The 20,482-nt window shown below is 37.8% G+C and overlaps 1 protein-coding gene across 2 annotated transcripts; it reads left to right on the forward strand.

The window, feature by feature from the left end:
- Positions 1–1,018: 1,018 nt before the first annotated feature.
- RHAG (Rh associated glycoprotein) lies at positions 1,019–19,574 on the forward strand. Of its 2 annotated transcripts, none has more exons than XM_074861372.1 (10): positions 1,019–1,216; positions 7,757–7,940; positions 9,182–9,332; positions 9,526–9,673; positions 10,423–10,589; positions 11,509–11,646; positions 12,469–12,590; positions 13,239–13,324; positions 13,958–14,031; positions 14,474–14,791. In XM_074861372.1, the coding sequence occupies exons 1-10, from the start codon at positions 1,081–1,083 to the stop codon at positions 14,480–14,482; spliced, it is 1,215 nt and encodes a 404-aa protein (XP_074717473.1). In that variant the 5' UTR covers positions 1,019–1,080; the 3' UTR covers positions 14,483–14,791. The 2 variants fall into 2 exon arrangements, with proteins under 2 accessions (XP_074717473.1, XP_074717471.1); XM_074861370.1 differs by lacking the exon at positions 14,474–14,791 and adding an exon at positions 14,843–19,574 and having other exon boundaries at positions 1,020–1,216.
- The last annotated feature ends 908 nt before the right edge of the window (positions 19,575–20,482 follow it).

A 20,482-nucleotide genomic window follows, 5' to 3' on the forward strand; every position in this document is an offset into this window, starting at 1 on the left:
ATTATGCTGATTTTTATACCCAAGGACTGACACAGCATTTTATTGCTGTATCCTAGCACTAATACTTCACGCCCAATTAGTCTGCTACTGTAATATCATCTCTTTTTTAATAGATACCATTTTTCATTAAATAAAGGCTCCTACCGTACAATTTTGCCCTATCTTCTGAATACTGGATTAACAGAGGCCAAGTTAATATCACATCAATAAAATATTTTATCCACAAGACTTTTAAGAGTCAAAACAAATTTTGACAAGCAATGTGTGTCTCAAGAACAAGTGATCACCCAACAGTAATCTAAGTGAAATTTAATTTGCTCCTTCATTCATGAGAAAGTTTACAAACTGAGCTTTTTTAAACCATTTAAAAGAGATTTGATCTTAGACCTATTTTCATTGCCTGAACTACGGGAAATGAAAAAAACTATAATTAAATTAAAAAATTAAGCTGTTTCTTCAAACTCCTCTTTCAATAATCTGCAGCTTTATTTTTTAACAACTAGGAATACCGGGTGTTTTTTTATGAAGAAGTATAATTATTTTCTTTTTAAATAAGAGTTCACAATGAGAACTTATGCTCTGCGTACTTCATTCACTGTGAAATAGGGACGAGTACTTCTGCCTGCTGAAAGTTTCTCTTTGCTTATCATATCCTATATGAAGAGATAGGAGATTATCCATGTTTCAGATAAGATGAAAACTGAAAGCTACAACTTGAAGAAATTCTTGACTACAGGAAACACAACTGACTGTCACTGTGTTCCTTACGATGTGCAGCAAACCAGTCTCTGTGAGATTTACTTTTAGCCTATTTCCTTTTCAAAACATGTATAAGACAGTGAGAAGCGTATCTATGGCTAAATGAGCTGGTTTGCATTACAAATTGTAAAAATATGTAAGCCAGCATTTCATGCACAGAAATAGCCTGTGAAATAGAAATCACTATATTAACCCATACTGTTTCCCTCCCACAGTGGGTGTGACAGTGTGTTCGCCTGTCACCCAGATCCACTGAATTAGGCAGCTCTGCTGAAGGCAAACATCCTTTATCAGGCTCTGACAGCCTCCTGCTCTCCTGAGATGCCTTCAGCCCTTGACACCAACATGAGGTTCTCGTTCTCGATCGTGGCTCTTGTTCTGGAAGTGATCACCATTGTTTTGTTTGGGATATTTGTGGAATATGACAACAGCGATGACTCTCAAATTTTATACCCATGTAAGTGTTGCTGTATAAGGCTTATAGAAGCTAGAATTTCTTTAAAATAATCCAAAGCAAGATTTCTGAATAACTTATGAGACCTACTGGTATAGCTAGAAAAGAAAGGCATGCTTTGGGGAAAACAAACTTTTTCTGAGGTGTGAAAGCAGCAGGCTTCAAAGACAAACTCAAGTTGAGCACATATAAAATTCTGAAAGTGCCTAACTGCTGAGAAGTTAGCTGTTCTGGGAGAGAAGAGTCCTGAAAATAGTTCTAGTGTTTGCATAGCAGGTTAAAACTCAGAGAAATATGAATTGCTTTGAACAATTCTAGCATTTTCCAGAGATGGATGGTAGTGCTTCTTGCCAGACCTTCTATCTTGATTACTGTATCAAATAATGAAAATGAATGGAACATTTAATTATTATCATCCAAGTTTCAAAGGGTTGTCTTATGAGAACATGGAAATTGGCCAGTGTATTCATCACCGTTACAAAATATGTTTGCAGAAATTGGACTCCACAAAGGGCAATAGTCTTTGTCACAAGGTGGATAACCCCCTCCTATCTTTCGGAGCAGTGGCTCAGCTGTAGACAGTTATGGTTCAGCCTGCAAACGTTTCTGTTGATATGTTGTTCTGTAAATGCTTGATGAAGTTCAGGGAGAAAGCTTTTGACCGGAGTTTCTGACTTCTCCCACCCTCTTCCTCCTCCTCATGGAAAGATCAGACTATTGCAAATAAAAAGAAAAATAAGTCTGCAGAGGAGCAGCCTGTGTCTTGTTGGCAGTATTGAGGGTCTGTTGTTCATTTTCTTGGCTCTGATGTCTTATTGACCTGTAGCCCTGACTGCAATCCTCTTAATAATGATCATAACAGTACAGAACTCCTTTCCTGTATGTAGTACCCATGTAATTTTGAATGTATCCTTCTTTTTGTCTCATTCCAACTGGCCTTTCAGTGACTGTTACAGGGGAATGTGATCTCGGGGTCACTTCACTCCCTCACAGTCTTTTGTGGTGTATTCTCAGACAGAGCATCATGCGGTTGAGAGAAGGATGAATGCATGGTATTATTCAGCTCCAGATGCAAGTCAGTGTGGGTGCACCTGTCATGGTCAGCTGATGAACAACAGGGGCTAATTACTCACATTTGGGTTAACTCCACCAAGTTGCAGCAGTATCCTTAAGAGATAGTAACTTAGACTATGCCAGAGACTGCTCTCTTTCTAAGACACAACTTGGCCATGTGCATGATGTTGAACTATCCCAGTTCCTAAATGAGGTGGTCTTATCTAGATGGTGTATTGGGAATGACTCTTGGTCCACTGTTACCCAGGAGGTAATAGTTGGCCTAGGCAAAAACTATGTCAGAGACCACACTAATAATTTAACAGTACAGATATTCTACTCTGGCACTGTTACTTTATTAACATAGCTATCGCCTAAAACACGTGTCCATCTACCTCTTCTCTGACTCTACGCCAAAAGAACAGACACAGACACAGAACAATAGTGTTTTGGGCATCTTTGTATAATTTTGTAAGCCAGGAAGATGCTGTCTAGGACATGGATCCTTCAGACTCAGATTAAGCTCTGTTTGCCCTGCAAGAACAGAGATTAATTAACTTCTCCAGTCTGAATATCATACATGCTGTCTCTGGTACTAAATTAACCTGCATTTTCTTGGAGTTCCCTTATCAAGGAAAATGAAGAAAGGTTCATGGGATCCTCATGCTTATGCCAGTAATTGAATAGTCTTCAGTGGCCCCTTAAAGTAAGTACAGTGGTGCATTTCATAGTAAACCTCAAGTCTTCTGGATGGAGATTGCCTGTGCCACATGCATTACCATGGGTACTGTGTTCTCTGGGGAGCTCCTGGCATAGGCTGTTCTTGCACTTAAAAAAAACCCTCTTCCAGCTCTGTGTGGAGCCCTGGTTTTTTTTATTTAATATCTCCATTTTAAAAAGGTATCAGAGAGAGGGCAGGAACCTCATCAACACCACAAAGAAAAGGATTCTTCTCACCAGATGTTAACAATACAATATAGGTCTTTAAATGTAATCTATCCAGTTGGGGATCACCGATAGTTATTTCTTCCCTAATATCAGTGTCTAAAATATGTGGGAGAATTGCCTGCTGTCTCCCAAGCCTTCCTGCACAGGCAGTGTATGACTACGCTATACCTGCACACTGTCCCCTAGCCGTCCACACTATTGTACTGCTAGCAAGCTTCTGGCTTGGTTTTGGCTCATGCAAACTAGCACCTTGACCTCCTCCTAGGTATGGCTTTAGGCATAGCATAGATAAGGGCCTACTCTCAATAAGTAGTACAGGTGGGAACAGCATTTTGGGAGAGAAGAGCATGTAGCTGTGCAACTGTGAGTCAACCTGTGCCATTTGCCTTTTGGCCAGGCTGTTCAGTTTACCAGTAGAGATATAAACTAAGTAAACATTGCAGATGTAATGTTGGACTTTTAGATGCTGACCTAAGAGTTGATGGATCTCATTCACAGTAAAGAACTGGAATAAAGGCAGGATTTCCTCATACCTGTGCTTTCACTTTTAGGCCCTCTTCCTCTCAAACTTCCCTGACTACAAAGTGCACACAAGAGCACAGTTTGCCTGAGGACCTGGCAGAAAGTTAATGCTATGGTTGGATATGTATATTAGTTCATATCCTGAGCCAGAACTTCCTCAGAGTTCACAAGATGATGGGTTCAAACTGCTTCCCATGCTATCCCAGGGGTGTTAACCCATCTGTACATCATAGATTTAGTTTTTTCATCCAGGAGCCAATATATTTTCTCAGAACTTCAGTGCAGGGCCTGCTTTTATATGCCTTAAACACCTCAGCACTGTGAATCCAACCCGTTTCAGTATTTTGGGACTGAGGAAAGATGAAAATAATAATTGAGGATCACCATAGTTTTGCACTCAGGTAAGGAGTGCTGAGTTGAGATCGTTCCCAAAGCACTATTTTGCATTATATTTATTTCTGGTGGATGCAAGTACAGGCATGGCAAATTGGATGGACAACTTCAGGTGTGCCATGTCACTGGAATGGGAGGTCAAGGGCCCATGATGGCTTTTCAAGCACTCCTAGAGGATTTCTTTAGTACTGGTATCCTGTATGTAATGTCCTGTGATTGATCCATAACTCATGGTTTAGGAAAGCTTATGTGCCCCTCTTGTTCAGGGTTCTATGGCTTACTCTTTTAGGCAGAGCAAAATCACTGGTTTAGTACAAACCTAGATGGTACAAGCATCTTTGTGTTGAGACTGACCACCATGTGGAGACCTTGCAGTGGAATTAATATGTTGCTCCTGGGCAGCCTTACAGAATCACGGGCAGTGTTTTTGTTCAGGATCTGCTAGAGTATTTTTCCTAATCTTTATGTTCCTGTCTCACAGAATAGAATTGTTAAACACAACTAGATATTGAAACAGTCTATTTTTAATCATCCTGTTTTCTCCATCATTTGAAATAATTCCAGATCTACTTTTCTTTAAAAGGATGTGTAAGAAGTAGTTAAAGCACAAGGTATAGGCTAGACTAGTTGAAATTTGTCCTCAACATCCATGAATTAACCTAGATTTAACCAGGACTTTTAATCTCTTGTGTAAATAAATCCAGACAGCTTTAAAACATTTATATGAATCCTGGGTAGCCCTCAGGAGGACCCAGGATTAAATGTCAACCAGCTGCTTGTTTCAAACAGAATTGGTTCTAATCTTTGGGGCTGGGGTAAGATTTCTAAAAGCAACTTTCAAAAGAGACATGAGCATGCAGAAGTCCTATTGGTGGACACTGAGAATTAAACTCCTCAGTCATCAACGTGCTTTTTAAACCTCTTCTTTTGGTCACATGTAGTCAGGTTACTTAAGCAGTAAAGCACCTTCTACTAATCTAGACATGATTTACTGAGATGTTGTGTACATGAATGGGACTGTTTTGATGAGAACAATTTACTTGCTTTGTCTGCAATGATTTAACCAGAAGATTGCAAATAAGAGCAAGTAGTACACTTAATGCTAAAAAAACATAATTTCCTCTGGGAGACTGGAAAAATTTTCTTACCTAGAGCTGACTACCCCGAATGGGCAAAACTAAAACTTTATTGCAAAGTCCATGATGTAGGCTAATTAAATAAGAAAAAGAGCAGAAGTAGGTAATTTTCAAATGTACCCTTCATTTTGTGCGTGAAACTCAAGTGGGATATAAACTGAAAACTGTTGAAGTCATATATCACTTTGACTTGTCATACTGTTTATTAAATATATTTATTAAATAAGTTTCCATTTTCATCTTGTAAAACAAAAAAGTTACTTTTGTAGATGCTGCTGTGCAGCTTTTATGGATTTGCCCTCTAGCTCTGCATTTTTTTTTTTTTGTAACATCAACAAGGTTTTTATAAAATAGTTTTATAAGAGCTAGACAAATAACATGGGCCACTTCTCACATGTGAAGGTGCTGATCCCACAGTTTACTGGGTGAATGGTCACTCATAGAAAATTATTTTTAAAAGGGGAGAAAAAGGCTCGTTCAGCATCCAGTTTCCACTTATTCTCCAAAAAGAGGGAAAGAGATCTTGGGTTACTCCTTCCCGTATTTGAAAAGAGCCTTCTCACGTGACCTGCCAACATATTTTTGTCCCACTCAAAAAAAACCCCAAAACAGTGGGTGATCACCTGTACCTGAAATCATCAGGACGGTGTTAGAGGAATGCTGGGAAGGCTATCCACTCTCAGTCCTACCAGCATTAACCACTGCTACATGTTTTCCAAGACATTTGAAGGAAAGTTGCTCTAGAAGTGCAGTCCACCACCAGTCAGGTTAGGTGTGAAGACACAGTTTGTGTTGCTGTGGCACAGGCTTCTGCAAGCTGGGAGACTGCACAGAAAGAGGTACCCATCAAAGGATCTTGTATTTTAATATCCTTTTCCTAAACACCCCCTGCTGACTCCCTCTGACATAGGAATATGGACAAACTAAGCTGTGTTTTGTGTTCTGCATCCACAAAGACGCTAAAGACTTTGCTGCTGGTAGGCTCAGGAAGGTCATTTTAGCATGGTTTGCATGGTCCCCAGCCAGATCTTCTTCATCTCTTGCCAGGTCCTCTGAAGAAAGGGAATACATTTCTCTATCTAAACAAGACTTATTTTTACACAGCATTGCAATACAAAATATGCAAGTATATCAAAAGCAGAAGCCCAAATGGGGAAGTTATGTTAATTGGTGTATCTTTTAAAATAAGTAGTAAGCACAACACAAGAGTTCGGATAGTAGTTCTGGAAATTAAGTAACGTGGATGAAAATGGGAAACTTCCAAAGGACTGCAGGGGCCTCAAAAATCCTATCACTGACTGTTGAAGTCAGGAAATAAATGAGAAAATGTCCAGCCTAATGAGGAAGCAAAAGAGTTGGGATGCCTGCAAACCACCTGCATCTCTATGCTGTTTCTTTGACGCGTGCAGCCCAATATAAAGGATCTCACTGCATGAATGTATGTATTTCAGTGCTAGGTCAGGCCTGGAATATGACAGTGCAAATATAATAGAGTTTATTAGGAATCTCCAGTAACTTATTGTACTTCTGGGCCCTCTTTTGGCAAAACATGGTAATGCATATAGCAAAAATAAGGAATGTTGAAAGTATGTAACTGGGAAATGTAACTTCAAGCCATATTATTATACTAACCAGGTCAAAGGTTTTCCCACATATTTGCATGTAAGAGGCATTGATATAGAAACATAAAGAAATAGTTTCTCTATACTGAGATTCTTACCAAAAAATCAGATAAAAAACTTTAATTACAGGACCCAAACCTGTTTGGCATAGACTCCATTAAATCACATCAATCACATCAGCGTAACAAAATATTTTAAAGTGTAAAATATCCATGTTGTGATGATAAACACAATTTTTATTAAAAAGCCTAAAAAAGGAAATTAAAAAAAAAATTAAAAAGTAGAAAAAGTACTAGCCATATTTTAACAAAATTCATATTTTTAAAAAACATATATGAAGGAGGGCTAAGTATATGCTGATTAGCAATATTAATTTACTAGTTTAATGCCTTGTTATTCAACACAGGGAAAGAAATCAATCTCTTGTACAGTAATTTTTAAGGATCACAACCATATCTTTGCACTGGGCCAACTAGCACTCTACCAGACAAATCCCATGTACAGTTTTGGAGTTAGCTAGAACACATTGGATGTGACAATCTTTATTTGAGGGGGGAGAGAACTTTTCTGTAAGGACATAAAGCTGTGATGTTCCAGGTAGCTTCACAGGCAAAGAACAGTTCCAGACACATTAAATTTGCCAGTATAGAGGTCTAGTGTTCTTTCCATAACAAGATAGCAAGGAATAAAATCAATAATCGGGTCTTGCATTTTCCAGACACTCAGTCTTCAACTAGTGGACTGGTCATGAAGTAGGGAAAGATGGATAACACTGATGACATAAATTTGGAACTCTTTTCTATTAAATCCTCATTTTTCCCTAGTTTTCCACCCTTCATAGTCACTACACAGACATGTTTTCCCTTCAGTCTTTCAGGATGTCCATGTAATGATATTTGTTGGATTTGGTTTTCTGATGACCTTTCTGAAGAAATATGGATTCAGCAGTGTTGGTATCAACATGCTCATTGCTGCCTTTGGTCTCCAGTGGGGAACCCTGATGCAAGGATTTTGGCACTCCAAAGGAGGGAAAATTCATGTTGATGTTAAAAGGTATATGTGAATTTACCAAAACTGATATTTCTATCTCTTAAGACATCAGGAGAAGCCATAAACTACATCTGTGGTGTCACATTTCTAAGTTCACTGAAACTTAATTGAACCTTCCCATCCACCTCTCAACATCCATCTGCCCTTCACTTCTAAAGGGGCAACACCTGGTGCACTGGGCCAAGGGAACCAAAGGGTAGGATGAAATTTGAGGTGCTATGTTACATGTGGGCCATAGGTCATATAGAGAGACTGCTTAGAATCTTTGGAGCTGTGGAAGCTGGAAGATTTCCAGCAGTAGCTCAGCATCTTCTGCATCCAACAGGCATGAAAGGATCTGTCCTTCCATGACACATAGGGTCACAGAAGAAAGCCTGGCTCAGTGTGTCTATCCATTCATGAGGTTTTCTCCTACTTCTCAAGGAATGATTTGCATGAGAACCGTAGCACAGTAGGTTTTGGACCCCATGAGCAATGTCTCCAGATACTTTTAATCCCCCTCCCATTCAACTGTCCTGCTTCTACAAAAGTCTCAGAGTGTTTTCTACATCTGCAGTTCTGTTTTCTGAGACAACTTGTAGACAATTTTGAAAGGAACAGCATCCAAGCATTACTGAGGAACAAACAGAAATAATATAAGTAGCTCTTTAATGCTTACAGACAGGAAATTGTAGAGGGACCCATAAGTTAGTGCCCCTCTGTACTGCAAATTTTTGACCAATTTGTGGTTTTATTTATCTTGCCATTCCCCATAACCTGTTAACACTGGTCCTTCCTGACAGCTAGTGCAAACGTGATGCACAGTGTTAGAAAGGCATGCAAGGCATTTGAAATGAGATGAACCATCTGACCAAATCTAAGAGTTCCTTGTCATCTTTGGAGTTCAAATGACAGTCAGAGCTGGAAATATCCCTGCACATCTGCAATACACATCTCATCTGACTTTTCACTATAATTTCAACCAGCTAAGCACATATATTATATAAGCAGGAGGCAATCTTCCCACACTTTTTCTTCAGTAGCTGGCAAGATCCTTAGAAAACCCATCTGGAAAGGTTTGATTTAATTTTCATCCACAAAGATGATCTTGATAATTTTATACCTGAAGAGTTAAAGCTCTATCATTTTAATAATACAACAGGTTTGATATTACAGCCTTATTTCAGATCTCTTTAAACTGATTTTCTTTTTTCCTGTGTTTTTCTTTTGCTTTGTTTTGGTTTTATTTATTTTCTTAACTCCAGCATAATAAATGCAGACTTCAGTACAGCAACTGCTTTGATTTCATTTGGAGCAGTCCTGGGGAAAACAAGTCCTGCTCAGATGCTGATCATGACAATTCTGGAGGTCACAATCTTTGCATGCAATGAACATCTAGTTACAGAGATACTTCAGGTATTCTTTAGCAATAATTGTTTTCTGTTTATAACAAATGTTTTCACTTTGTAATACTTTCAGTTTACATATTCTTGATTCTAGTTTCTACCATAGAAAATAAACCATTAAAGTCATCCAGACTTGTCCTTCATCAAATCCTCATCTTTATGCTCTATAAAATCTGTGGCATTGCTTTGGGTCCCTATTACAGGCCACAGATGTCGGAGCCTCAATGACTATCCATGCTTTTGGAGCTTACTTTGGTTTGGCTGTGACACTAGTCTTGTATCGTCCTGGTTTGAAAAACAAACATGAAAATGAAGAATCTACCTATGATTCGGACATGTTTGCCATGATTGGTAAGTGAAGTAATTATGAGTTCTGATCAATTGTTCATCCTTCTTTCACCCCTCTGTTTTAATTATTACCCATTATTACGTTGCATCCATTTTCTTAAGTACACTCCTAGAGGCATACTTTTTTTGTCTGATGCATGCACAACGTTTTCAGTGACACACATATTTTTACAGTTTTTACTTGGTTAAAAAAAGGAAAGATCAAATTAAAGACACATTTCACTGTGCATGGTGACTCCCTTTTTGTTAAACTTTCTGTTATAAGCAGCATTTCCATAGAAATTGGCCATAATTAAAAGTACTGAGCTGTGTCTCCCCTGCTAATGAATGCTAGAAACAATACATCTATCTGTCCATGAGATCTATTCATAGATCAATTTACCAGCTAAACTGTCAGTTATATCAATAGATGATAAAGGATTTGCATGTGAACCGTCTTGCTAATGTCTCATATTCCAGTATGGTTTTCACATGGTGGAGAGCTCTGACAGGGAGTGGGCCATGACAAGGAGTCCAAACATATTAAAGTCTTCCAGTAAGATTTGACAGGGACCATACATCAAAATCCCACGTGCCAGTGTCAAAAGCTTCTGCATAATCTATTATTTCTTCCAGCGTTTTGGCTGTTTCATCTTTCTTATTGATCATCTTCTTCATTTCTTGTAGCTAGTTCTGTTGTGTTGGATCTTTCACATTGAAATATCCCTCTTGACTGAATAGTGTTTGTTCTGTTTTGACTTATATTCATCCAGGTACCCTGTTCCTTTGGCTTTTTTGGCCCAGTTTTAACTCTGCCATTGCATCTGAACCACGTTACCAGATTAAAGCAATTGTCAACACTTACTATTCCTTGGCTGCATGTACTGTCGTAACATTTGCCCTCTCCAGCCTGGTGGATCAAAGAGGCAAATTCAGTATGGTAAGAATCACATTGTAACCTCTGTTAAATCAAATAACCTCCCTATAATAAGGATGACTGGGCAGATTCCCAATATCCATGAGCTATCTGGAGCCTTTGCTCATATCGTGGACAAAAATAGAGCTATTATACTTCTAAAAACTATAATGTAAGATTAGGCCCTGAGGCAACCCACCCTGCTTTAGATATGTGCTGATTCCTCAGTGGGGTCACTACATCTGGAGAGTGAAAAGCTCTTAGACATTATAGTGGTGGTCCTGCTCCCTTGTTCTCTCTTGTCCACAGAACCTGCTGGACCAGAGAGACATTAGTCCAACATTCAGGTGGACTTTTGGGTCTTATTTGAATCTTCTCAAAGAAGATCCCATGTCAGTTACTGTATTGCAAAAGCCAAAGTAGTTGTCTCAAGGCAATGACCTCTTCCTTGGCAATCTTACAGCGCAGCTGCACAACAGGCAAAGCCAAACTGGGTTGACTGCCAGACTGTCAACCCTTCATCAACTTGGCCTAAAATCCAGCCCTATGTTTTCACCCACTTCTTTCCAGCAGTTGCAGTGTTTATCTAAGCCCAGCGTGAGCAGGCACAGTTCAATGACCTTGCAGAATTTGCTGCAGTTGTAGGAGACAGTCCTCACTGGTTCAGCCTGGCTTCTCAAGAGGTCATATGAGTTTAGTGACTTTGCAAAAGTTGGACTCCATTAAACTGGCCTCAGTTAAACTGGCTTAGACCAGCTTTGAACCAACACCCTGAACATGTAACAGGGAGCCCTGTTTTAAATTCCTGTTCATTCTTCATTGGAAAAATCCCACCTGAAGAACAGAAAAACTTCTGTGTGCAAAAAAGCCTTCAAAGTCACTCAGCCCTAAAACAAGGCTCTGTTCCACGTATATCATCTCCACTTCTGTATACTCTTTGCAGGTTCTCATTCAAAATGCCACCCTGGCAGGAGGAGTTGCAGTGGGTACCTGTGCTGACCTGTTAATCCACCCTTTTGGTGCCATGTGCATTGGGGGCATTGCTGGAATCATCTCTGTGCTTGGGTTCCACTTTCTGACTGTAAGTGTTGAAGCACCACCTCTGCTCTCATTTATTTATTTATTGTTTCATTGACTTTACTGGAGTTCTCTTTGTTTGCTAGAAAGGGAGTTTAGAAACTGGCTGATACAGTATAAAGAGTAAGCTCTAGATAACAGTTATTTTTAAATCAGTTTGATTCAAATATATGCTTATGCACTAACTTCAGTCCATCACCTAGCTAAAAATAGAGAAGGATCACAAAATTAGAGTTCATTAAAGTTGGGATTTCTGTTCAAAGACCTGCCAGAATTTTGCTCCAAGCCCATGGTTCTGTGAAATAACACTAATTACATTTCAATCTTCTAAAATTTCTAAGTCAATCTGTAATCAAAAAATATTTTTGAATTATAAAATGGAATTGCTTCATATTCAAAATGTAGTAAAAATATATTCTGACTAAAACTGTTTAAACTGGCATTTTCTGATTGATGGAGAAACTTTCTGGAAGAAAATACTTGACTAGCAGACACAGAACAGGCGTGTCTGTGTTACTTAGCCACCTCTTTCAACATTTGCTGCAGTGCCTGAAATGATTAGGAATATCAGTGGACTGTTTTGTACCATTATACATACGATAGTAGCTTGGACATTTGTACCATTATATGTATATACTTGGTTTTCTCTGCGTATAAACAATTTCACCATGAAGGGAAAGATAGCAGGTTTTATAGCTAAACTTTGTGAACATGAAATAAGTTAAATTGTTTCTTGTACTTCTGCACTACTTTCTTCTGCATTTCATTCTAGAGGTGATAGAAGACTATAAAGTCACTAAAAACTTTGTATTTCCCCTCATTTTAGCCTTTTCTGGCATCCAAGCTGAACATTCAAGACACTTGTGGAGTTCATAATTTACATGGTTTACCTGGAATACTGGGAGGTATCGCTGGCATCGTAGTAACTGCGATAAAAGAGGAAGATAGGTGAGTTATAAAGAGAAGAGAGAAAAGCGCTTATTGCTTTTTGAAGGTCTATCCTAATTTCCTGCCTTCTTTGGATGAAATTATGATTTTTTTTTTTTCAGAAAATGCATCTTTGATTTGATGTCAGAGATCATGTTCTGGTTTAAATATGAGCCTTCTTGATATCCTGCCTTTAACACACTGTTTATATGCCAGGCTTGTTCCAAATTAAAAGCTCAAGTAAAAATAAATAAATTAAAAACACCATAAAAAACAGCATAGAGAACCTTTCAAACATATAAGAATCTTTATTATGATTCTACAATTACACTGCTGGTAACTGTTAGATTTCCAAGAAAATTGGCAAAATGGGCTATTTCCAATATCTTAAAGATTCCGAGAAGATGAAATGTTGATCTTTTTGACAAAACGGAGCATTCTTTAAAGGCCTACGAGATACTAATAAACTTTTCAAAGGACTTGTTTTCATCGATAGTCTAAAACAAAACCAGAACAAAACCATGATTTCTGTCTTGTACACAGCAATGACAGGACATTTTCCTATGAGTCATCTTGTCCAGCAGACGGCAAGTACAATGTTATAAGACCAGTTAGCAGTCTCAAAGTATGACAATTTTTTGATTGCCAATGGTTTGTTCTCTTTTTCAGGCAAGGTGTCCTCTTTACTCCTGGCATGCAGGCTGCTGCCCTGGGCAGTACAATCGGAATTGCACTGGTGGGCGGAGCATTGACAGGTCAGTATGGTGCATATAGCAACTGAAATATATGTGAATTTAGAGGTTTACCCATGGCGAACTTCAAAGTATCAACAATTTCATGTGAATAATACAAAATGAAAAATAGAAATAATGCATGATGACACACTGGAAGAAACTTATATATGGAAAAGCAGTTTTCCAATAATTTTGTCTTCAAATTAAAACTATATATCTTACTGAATGAGTGCTTCAAAGATACTGGGTTGTATATATAGAAATAGTAAGATGTTGTTCTGGATGAAATTCTCTAGATTGAGACACTAAAAATTCTGAACAGAAACTAGTTTGCGATTAAGACATATTCATTTAGGTATCACATGTTTCCATGTGATTGTGGATACTTTCCAAACAAAAATTCAGGCTGAAATAGAAAATTCCAGTCTGAAATCTGGGAAAAACCTGAGCAATTAAAAACAAGATCTTATTCATGTCAACATGAAGAAACATGCATCACCTCTCATGAGTGACCTGATGTCCCAAGATGGTTGGGCATTTCTGTAGACTAGGAAACAAGTCAGAAAACTTAGGTGACTCCCTAGAGCACATCTGAGGAACACTTATTTGGGCGTTTTGTTCATTTTTTAACCTCTGATGCTGTTTTTCCTCTAGGTGGTGTTCTAAAGCTGCCCTTCTTGGGACAAGCATCTGACGAGAATTGCTTTGATGATTCTGTTTATTGGGAGGTAAGATACAACCTCCCTTTATTTTCATTATATTGCAAGATGTACACTGCAGTCCTGCTCTCCTGAGGTTTGTCGTTTGCACACATAAGTGAGCTTTCAGAAATGTTGTTCTGCTCAGGCTGTGAATTTATCAAAGCCACATTCAGGATCTTTTCTGGATTTGGTAGTTAGTCATGCATTTACATTGGACTAACCATGAACAAAAAGCAGAAATACAGCCAACAAATTGAGACCTTAGTGAAGCTCTTTATCTCTTTTAATTGCTTGCTGTGTCAGGAATCCTCTTTCTTTTTGTAGTTCATATACATGATATTTGCATTTTTAGCTAAATGGTACTTTCCTAGTGTCATCTAGAATTTCATACTGAATTAAATTTAGAGCACTTCTTCAGCATTTGTGGGTTGAGTCTCCCTAGGGTGAGCAGAAGCTCTTCTGCTTCCAGGTTGAATGATCTGACCACTGAGGTTATCAGAAGAAGATGGGCCTCTGGCACTATTGTTCTATGGATGAAGACACAAAAGAGGGGCTGAGAAACAAGTACATCTGAAATAGCCCTGCTAGGCTCCCTTTATGCTCAGTGAAGAGATGACTCTATACTGCAGTTCATTTGAATCCTTCCAGTTATTAAGAAAACCCTGAATTCATCCCTCAGAATTCATAACTGGTGGTTTATGTCAGGCTGGGTCAATGTTAATAAATAGACACATAATATATACAAACAGAATGACGTTCTCAATGTACTTTAGTCTCCTTTAATGGCAAAGGAAGTCTATATCTCATCAGCTGAACTCTTCTCTGATTTTTATGGCAGGTTCCAGAAAAGGAGAATCCACATGAAATTCACTCCAACAAGTATGAGGAACACAGCAGATTTGATGCCACTATGTAGAAAAATAATTGTAATATTTGTCCTAATAATGCTCTTTTCAGTTTATAATGCTAAAAACCAACATTAAGATATTGTTCTAGCCACACTAGGTTTTCAGGAAAGAGATGTAGATAGATATATTTTTGTAATATAAAACAAGCTTGTTTTTAGAATACATAGTCATTATGCCAAGCTCAGGTGAATTAATTAGATTCTTCCAATATATTTGTTCATCATAAAAACCCACCACAAACTGATCTATAAAATTACCTGTATTTTACCTTTTGTCATCACTGAGTCAATATATCCATTGAAACAACCTTTGTGTTTCAAGCCTATTACAGGATACCATATTTGACTGTAAGATTTCTGAGTTACCATCACATCCTTCAACTGCACAGGGGTAATCAAGAAGAAATAGTGTGATATTGTTTATTTGGATTCTAACATGCTTTTCACCAGAGCATCCCAGATTAACTTTTTAAAAAAGTGTGTTGTCCTGGTTTTGGATGGGGGAGAAAATGTGCTGTATTTTGAAGATTGGTTATGACAGGAAACAAAATGTTGAAATCATTTCCATGGCAAAGCACAGAATATAGTGATTGATGAGGTATACTAAGTGGTAATATGAGTATCAAGATTCTTTGTTAATATGTTTATTGAAAGGGAGAGGGAAGTGAATTCATAGTGAAAAAATTCATTATTGGCATAGATTTTTTAGACTGTTGACTGTTTCAAGGACACAATAAGGGAATTGAGTAGTAACTATGACAAACAGGTAATTACGTAATATGTCTTCTTATGTCCAACAGTAATAAGTGGTTAATAGCACTGTCAATAGATATAAACTGAACTAAATGTTAGCTCCAAGGAAAAGCGTGAGTTGTTAGGAACTGGTCAGAGAGCAACTATGTTCAAGCTACAGAAGACTCAGTGAGGAACTTCCATGTGGTGAGTCACTACCTTTGAAGTCACTGCATCCTAAAACAAGAGAAAGCAGAAAGAAAAATACTAAAGCTAAATTAAGGTAAAATAACTCCACCTGAGAAGTGATGATAAAGGCTGACAAAAACAGAGACCAAAAATGAGGTATCTGAAGGAACTCTATGAGATGACAGTAGCTAGGAGCAGAGTCACACATCTGTACCTACCTACATGGAGTAATCCATTGAGAGGCAATGGATGGGAGATGAAAATCGAACACAAAGATGCCTCTAGGCTTTAATCAGATGCAGAAAGCTACCACTCTTGTGTCAGAAGGTCAAACTACAGTGGATAAACTTTCAAGACTTTTTTACATTAGCACCTTATTTAGAGTCTTAATTATCAGGTTTAAGGGGAAAACTCCCATATAAAATAGCACCAATAATTTCAGTTCTGCTGATGTATTTTTCGTTGAAAAACGTCAGAAAGATACTAGGCAAGGCTGTCCCATATGTTATATCAACTGTATACTGCTCTATGTGTCAGATTTCTATCTATGAATGAAAATACATTTGTTGTAGCACACTTTAGTTCAGATATGCTCTTTTGCAGATGTGCAATGAATGACTCTTTTCTACCTTGTTGGCTAGAAGACATCTTTTATTCTTCACACAATCATTTTTGTAAAAACTAAGAAGGTGTTTAACAATGTAAATATTGCATATGTAAACATTTTAGAAGTATTTTGTGCATAATATACAAGCACAAATATTGAAGTACTTGAAAAAGATTCCATATGTAGACAGACTGTAAAAGTCTTATCCTCAATACATGGAGCTTACCCCTCAAAATCCTACTTGGGGATTCAGAGGGTCTTTCATTCACCTACAGCTGCGAGGTAATTTCACTAATTGTGAGTGTTGACCACAAAGGAATACCTGAGTCAGAAAGTACCACTCACTGTGAGTAAATCTTTCAGAATGATGCCCTCAATAGTTATCTTTAGTTCTTTAAAACAAAAGGGGGGAAAATAAACTATGAAGTTTTGTTCACCAGTTCTCCTTATAATCTTTCCATAGTAACTTAGACCCTCATACACTAAGTACTCATTCTTTTCTTCTGCCTTTCTTTGGAAGATTGCTGCGCCAGAGAAATCAGTCCTTCAGGTTCTCTCAAAAAACAGAGCATGAGATGAACCCCTTTGCATGGAGATTTATTCTACCTAACCTAGCTATCATTTTCAGGAATTTATTTGTTTTCTTTTTGACAAAGAAGGACTCTAGAAGTAGGACCTGTAGCAATAGCGCAAGGGACCTGTAGAGATAGTACAAGGGGTAAACTGTTTTAAATTTAAAGAGGGTATATTCAGACTAGATACAAGGAAGAAATTTTTTATGATGAGGGTGGTGAAACACTGGAACAGGTTGCCCGGAGAGGTGGTAGATGCCCCATCCCTGGAAACATTCTAGGTCAGGTTGGACGGGGCTCTGAGCAACCTGATCTAGGTGAAGATGTCCCTGCTCATGGCAGGGGGGTTGAACTAGATGACTTTTAAAGGTTCCTTCCAACCCAAACCATTATATGATTCTATGATTCTAAGTCTAGCTTAACCTGGGAAACTATATTTTAGATGTCCAAAATCATGTGAGGAGTATATGACTTTAACAAATAGAAGAGGGATTACAAATGCATCTCTGAATATAACACTCTGACAAGAATTACAGAAAATTAAAAGTGAATTATATGAGAAATGGGCTAATAGCACAACATAATTATAGGGGAGAGAGAATTGGAAACCTCCTGAGGAGCATAACTTTGAAAAGCCAGCAGTTCCCCTGTAAGTATAGCTGAAATACCAACCTCAGGTACAGATGTAGCAAATCAGAGACCAAAATTTAATTAGGAGTGGGCAAAGATGGGGAAGCCAAAGAAATAGGAAAAGGGACAATGAGGCACACAAAAAAACCCGTAACGAGAGCTGTCTGGGATATCTGTCAAGCAGTCCTGAGATAGATCACTGTAGCCCAGAGCAAGACAATAAAACAGATTGCTTGTTTTGATCATCCATGTGTTTTTGATTTCCTCCTGTGGTCTCCACCCTGCTATGGTGAAGAGCTGCTGATCCCGCACAACCCAAAATTCATTCATTCGGTATGGTCAGAAGCCTTAGACAAGTGCCTCAGCTGAAGACAAGTGAATCCAGGGCTTACAGTTTGATCACCCTGTATGAATAGATTGGACACAGAATTTGCCTGGCATCTTTTGGACTTTTTCCAGCATGTTTCAGATGGCTTTTCACCCCAAATAGACTCTCTCTGTGCAACAGACAGTGCACAATGATGTCTGTGATGGTATCATCAGGAAATTAAATACAGCAGTTGTTGGCTTTCTAAATAACATTTTTTTAATCAGAGCTTTAAACATTACTTTCTTTTCAATGTACCTGTGCCCTTGAAGTGTATGATTTGTTTCTGCTAAGGTTCTTTACCCTAATCACTCACCTCCATACTTCACATGTCAGTGGCATTTGGTTCTCTGTCTTGGGGTATTTTCTTTAGTTGGTTATTTCCCAAGTAAAGCTCTGAATATGCTGAGTCAGTAGAGCTTCTTTTGTATATAGTTACAGTTTCTGTGTAATATGTTACTGGACACTATGGAGAGGTGTCCAACCTTACAGAAACTTAAAATGTTTTGCTGAGAACCGTTTTGCTTGTTAATGAGAAACAGTGGCAGTAAAGGAAAGCAAGGAGTTAAACTAGACACAGGGTGGAGGATAAGCTTTGAGGATGGAACTGAAAAGTAAACTAAAGTTAAAGTACAGATACTTTAAATTTGAGGTTCACAATTACTAACATTTCTTTTCTTTCTCATAAAAGACTGCCAATGTTTTATCCTCTCCAATAACCATTGAACACTCTTTCTGTTTTATCTTTGTTCTCACCTTGTTTTTACACAAAAAAGCTTAAATAAAGCTTATTTTTTTTAAGTGAGTAGAAACTCATTGAGTATTGACATTTATTAAACTGTGCATACAAATAGCTGAAAAAGATGAGTTAAATGGCAGCAACTGTGTGTAACTTTCCACTTGAAATTAGATTCCACCATCAGGATGCTGAAAGTTCTTTCTTAGATTTCTGTCATTCTCAGAAGAAACCTTAAGAGACTGTTCATATTTTTTAAATTAGTAGCATTTTGGAGGTTAGGTCAAATATCCTTTAAAAGGCATTTTCTATATCCAGTCCTAATCAGAAGACTATTTCTCTGTAAGGGTCAAACTGACAGAACCCACTTGGGATTCACAGTTTTCTAACTGAAAACTTCAAATTTAATGTTTCTAATGCAGTGCATCTCTTTTTTTCTTTTTTTTTTTTTCTTTTTAAGAGATTAAATACAGAGAGATTAAATTTTAATGAAATTAAACAAAGGAGTTAGACTTAAATAACTAAATAAATGGACTTAAATAAATAAAAAGTTTTATTCCCCTTTATTAGCAATTATTTCTTATTTAAACTAACCAAAGACCAAGCTTATTGACACTCAGCCCATTTCCAAAACACCTGTGGATGATTATAACTTCAAAGACTGTGTTACAGATATTCAGTACTACCTCTTTCAATATCTTTGTATTTCATAACTGAAAGGCAAATTTATTTTAAAGCCATTTACTGAACATTTACCTACAAAGTTTCTTTTAACATTTGTAATCAAATCTACTGCTGATTAAATGCACAAATTAAATGATCAGATTATCGATAGTATTGTTTTGATATTTCTTGGGGACATACAGTTTTCTCTCTCTCACTGGGATCAACCTGTTAACAAAGAATGTATGGTGAGGCTCCTACCAAAAGAGAGCTCTTCTTCACAAGCATCCTGCAGAAGTTCACCTTTCACCCTCCCCTAGGAGTTTCCATCTCAGACCTGGACCTCTTCCCCTCCACTGGGTTTTCTATCCACCCAAAGATTTATAAGGTCTACACTATACCATCTTTCTAGAGCTTTTCTCAGATGTATTTCTGACTCAGAAACTAAAAATACATACATTCAGTACAAAATATATTAACAGTCCACTGCCACATATGTATCCCTACACTTATGCATCTTCTCATCAAGCAAAGAGGCCAAGGGTCAGTCTCTGGTCCTGCACAGATCAGATACCCACACAACAAAACTTTCTTTTCTGTGACCTTCAAGGCAGGTGTTGGTTCTTTACACATTACTCCAAATACAGACACATACACAGAGATGCATACAAATACTAGTACAACCTACTGTGAGAAAATGATAGATGTAGTCCTGGTTCAGAACCACTGTGCAAACATGTTGAAGAGTACCAGAGGAAATCCTATACTTGGAACTAAGAACTAATTTACTTCAGAATAGTATGCCTATGAATGAGATCCACTGAACTCTTAAAAAAAACCCAAACCCAACTTCCCACCTTAGAATCAATCTGTCTCTACCATTGGCTTTAAAGATACAAAGTTGCTTACTTTATTATGAGTGACATAGCTAATATGATTAGATTCTCCAATTTTCCAGCAAGTTTGGCCAATGACACCTACGTCTGCATCCATTTTGCGTATTTTTTTCCTGGGTTCATGTTAGGTGAGGAGAATTGGGACAGTGAAAATAATGTCTCTTGCTCTATTGAGTTTT

This window comes from Strix uralensis, chromosome 3 (assembly GCF_047716275.1).
Source record: "Strix uralensis isolate ZFMK-TIS-50842 chromosome 3, bStrUra1, whole genome shotgun sequence".
NCBI classification, from domain to species: domain Eukaryota; kingdom Metazoa; phylum Chordata; class Aves; order Strigiformes; family Strigidae; genus Strix; species Strix uralensis.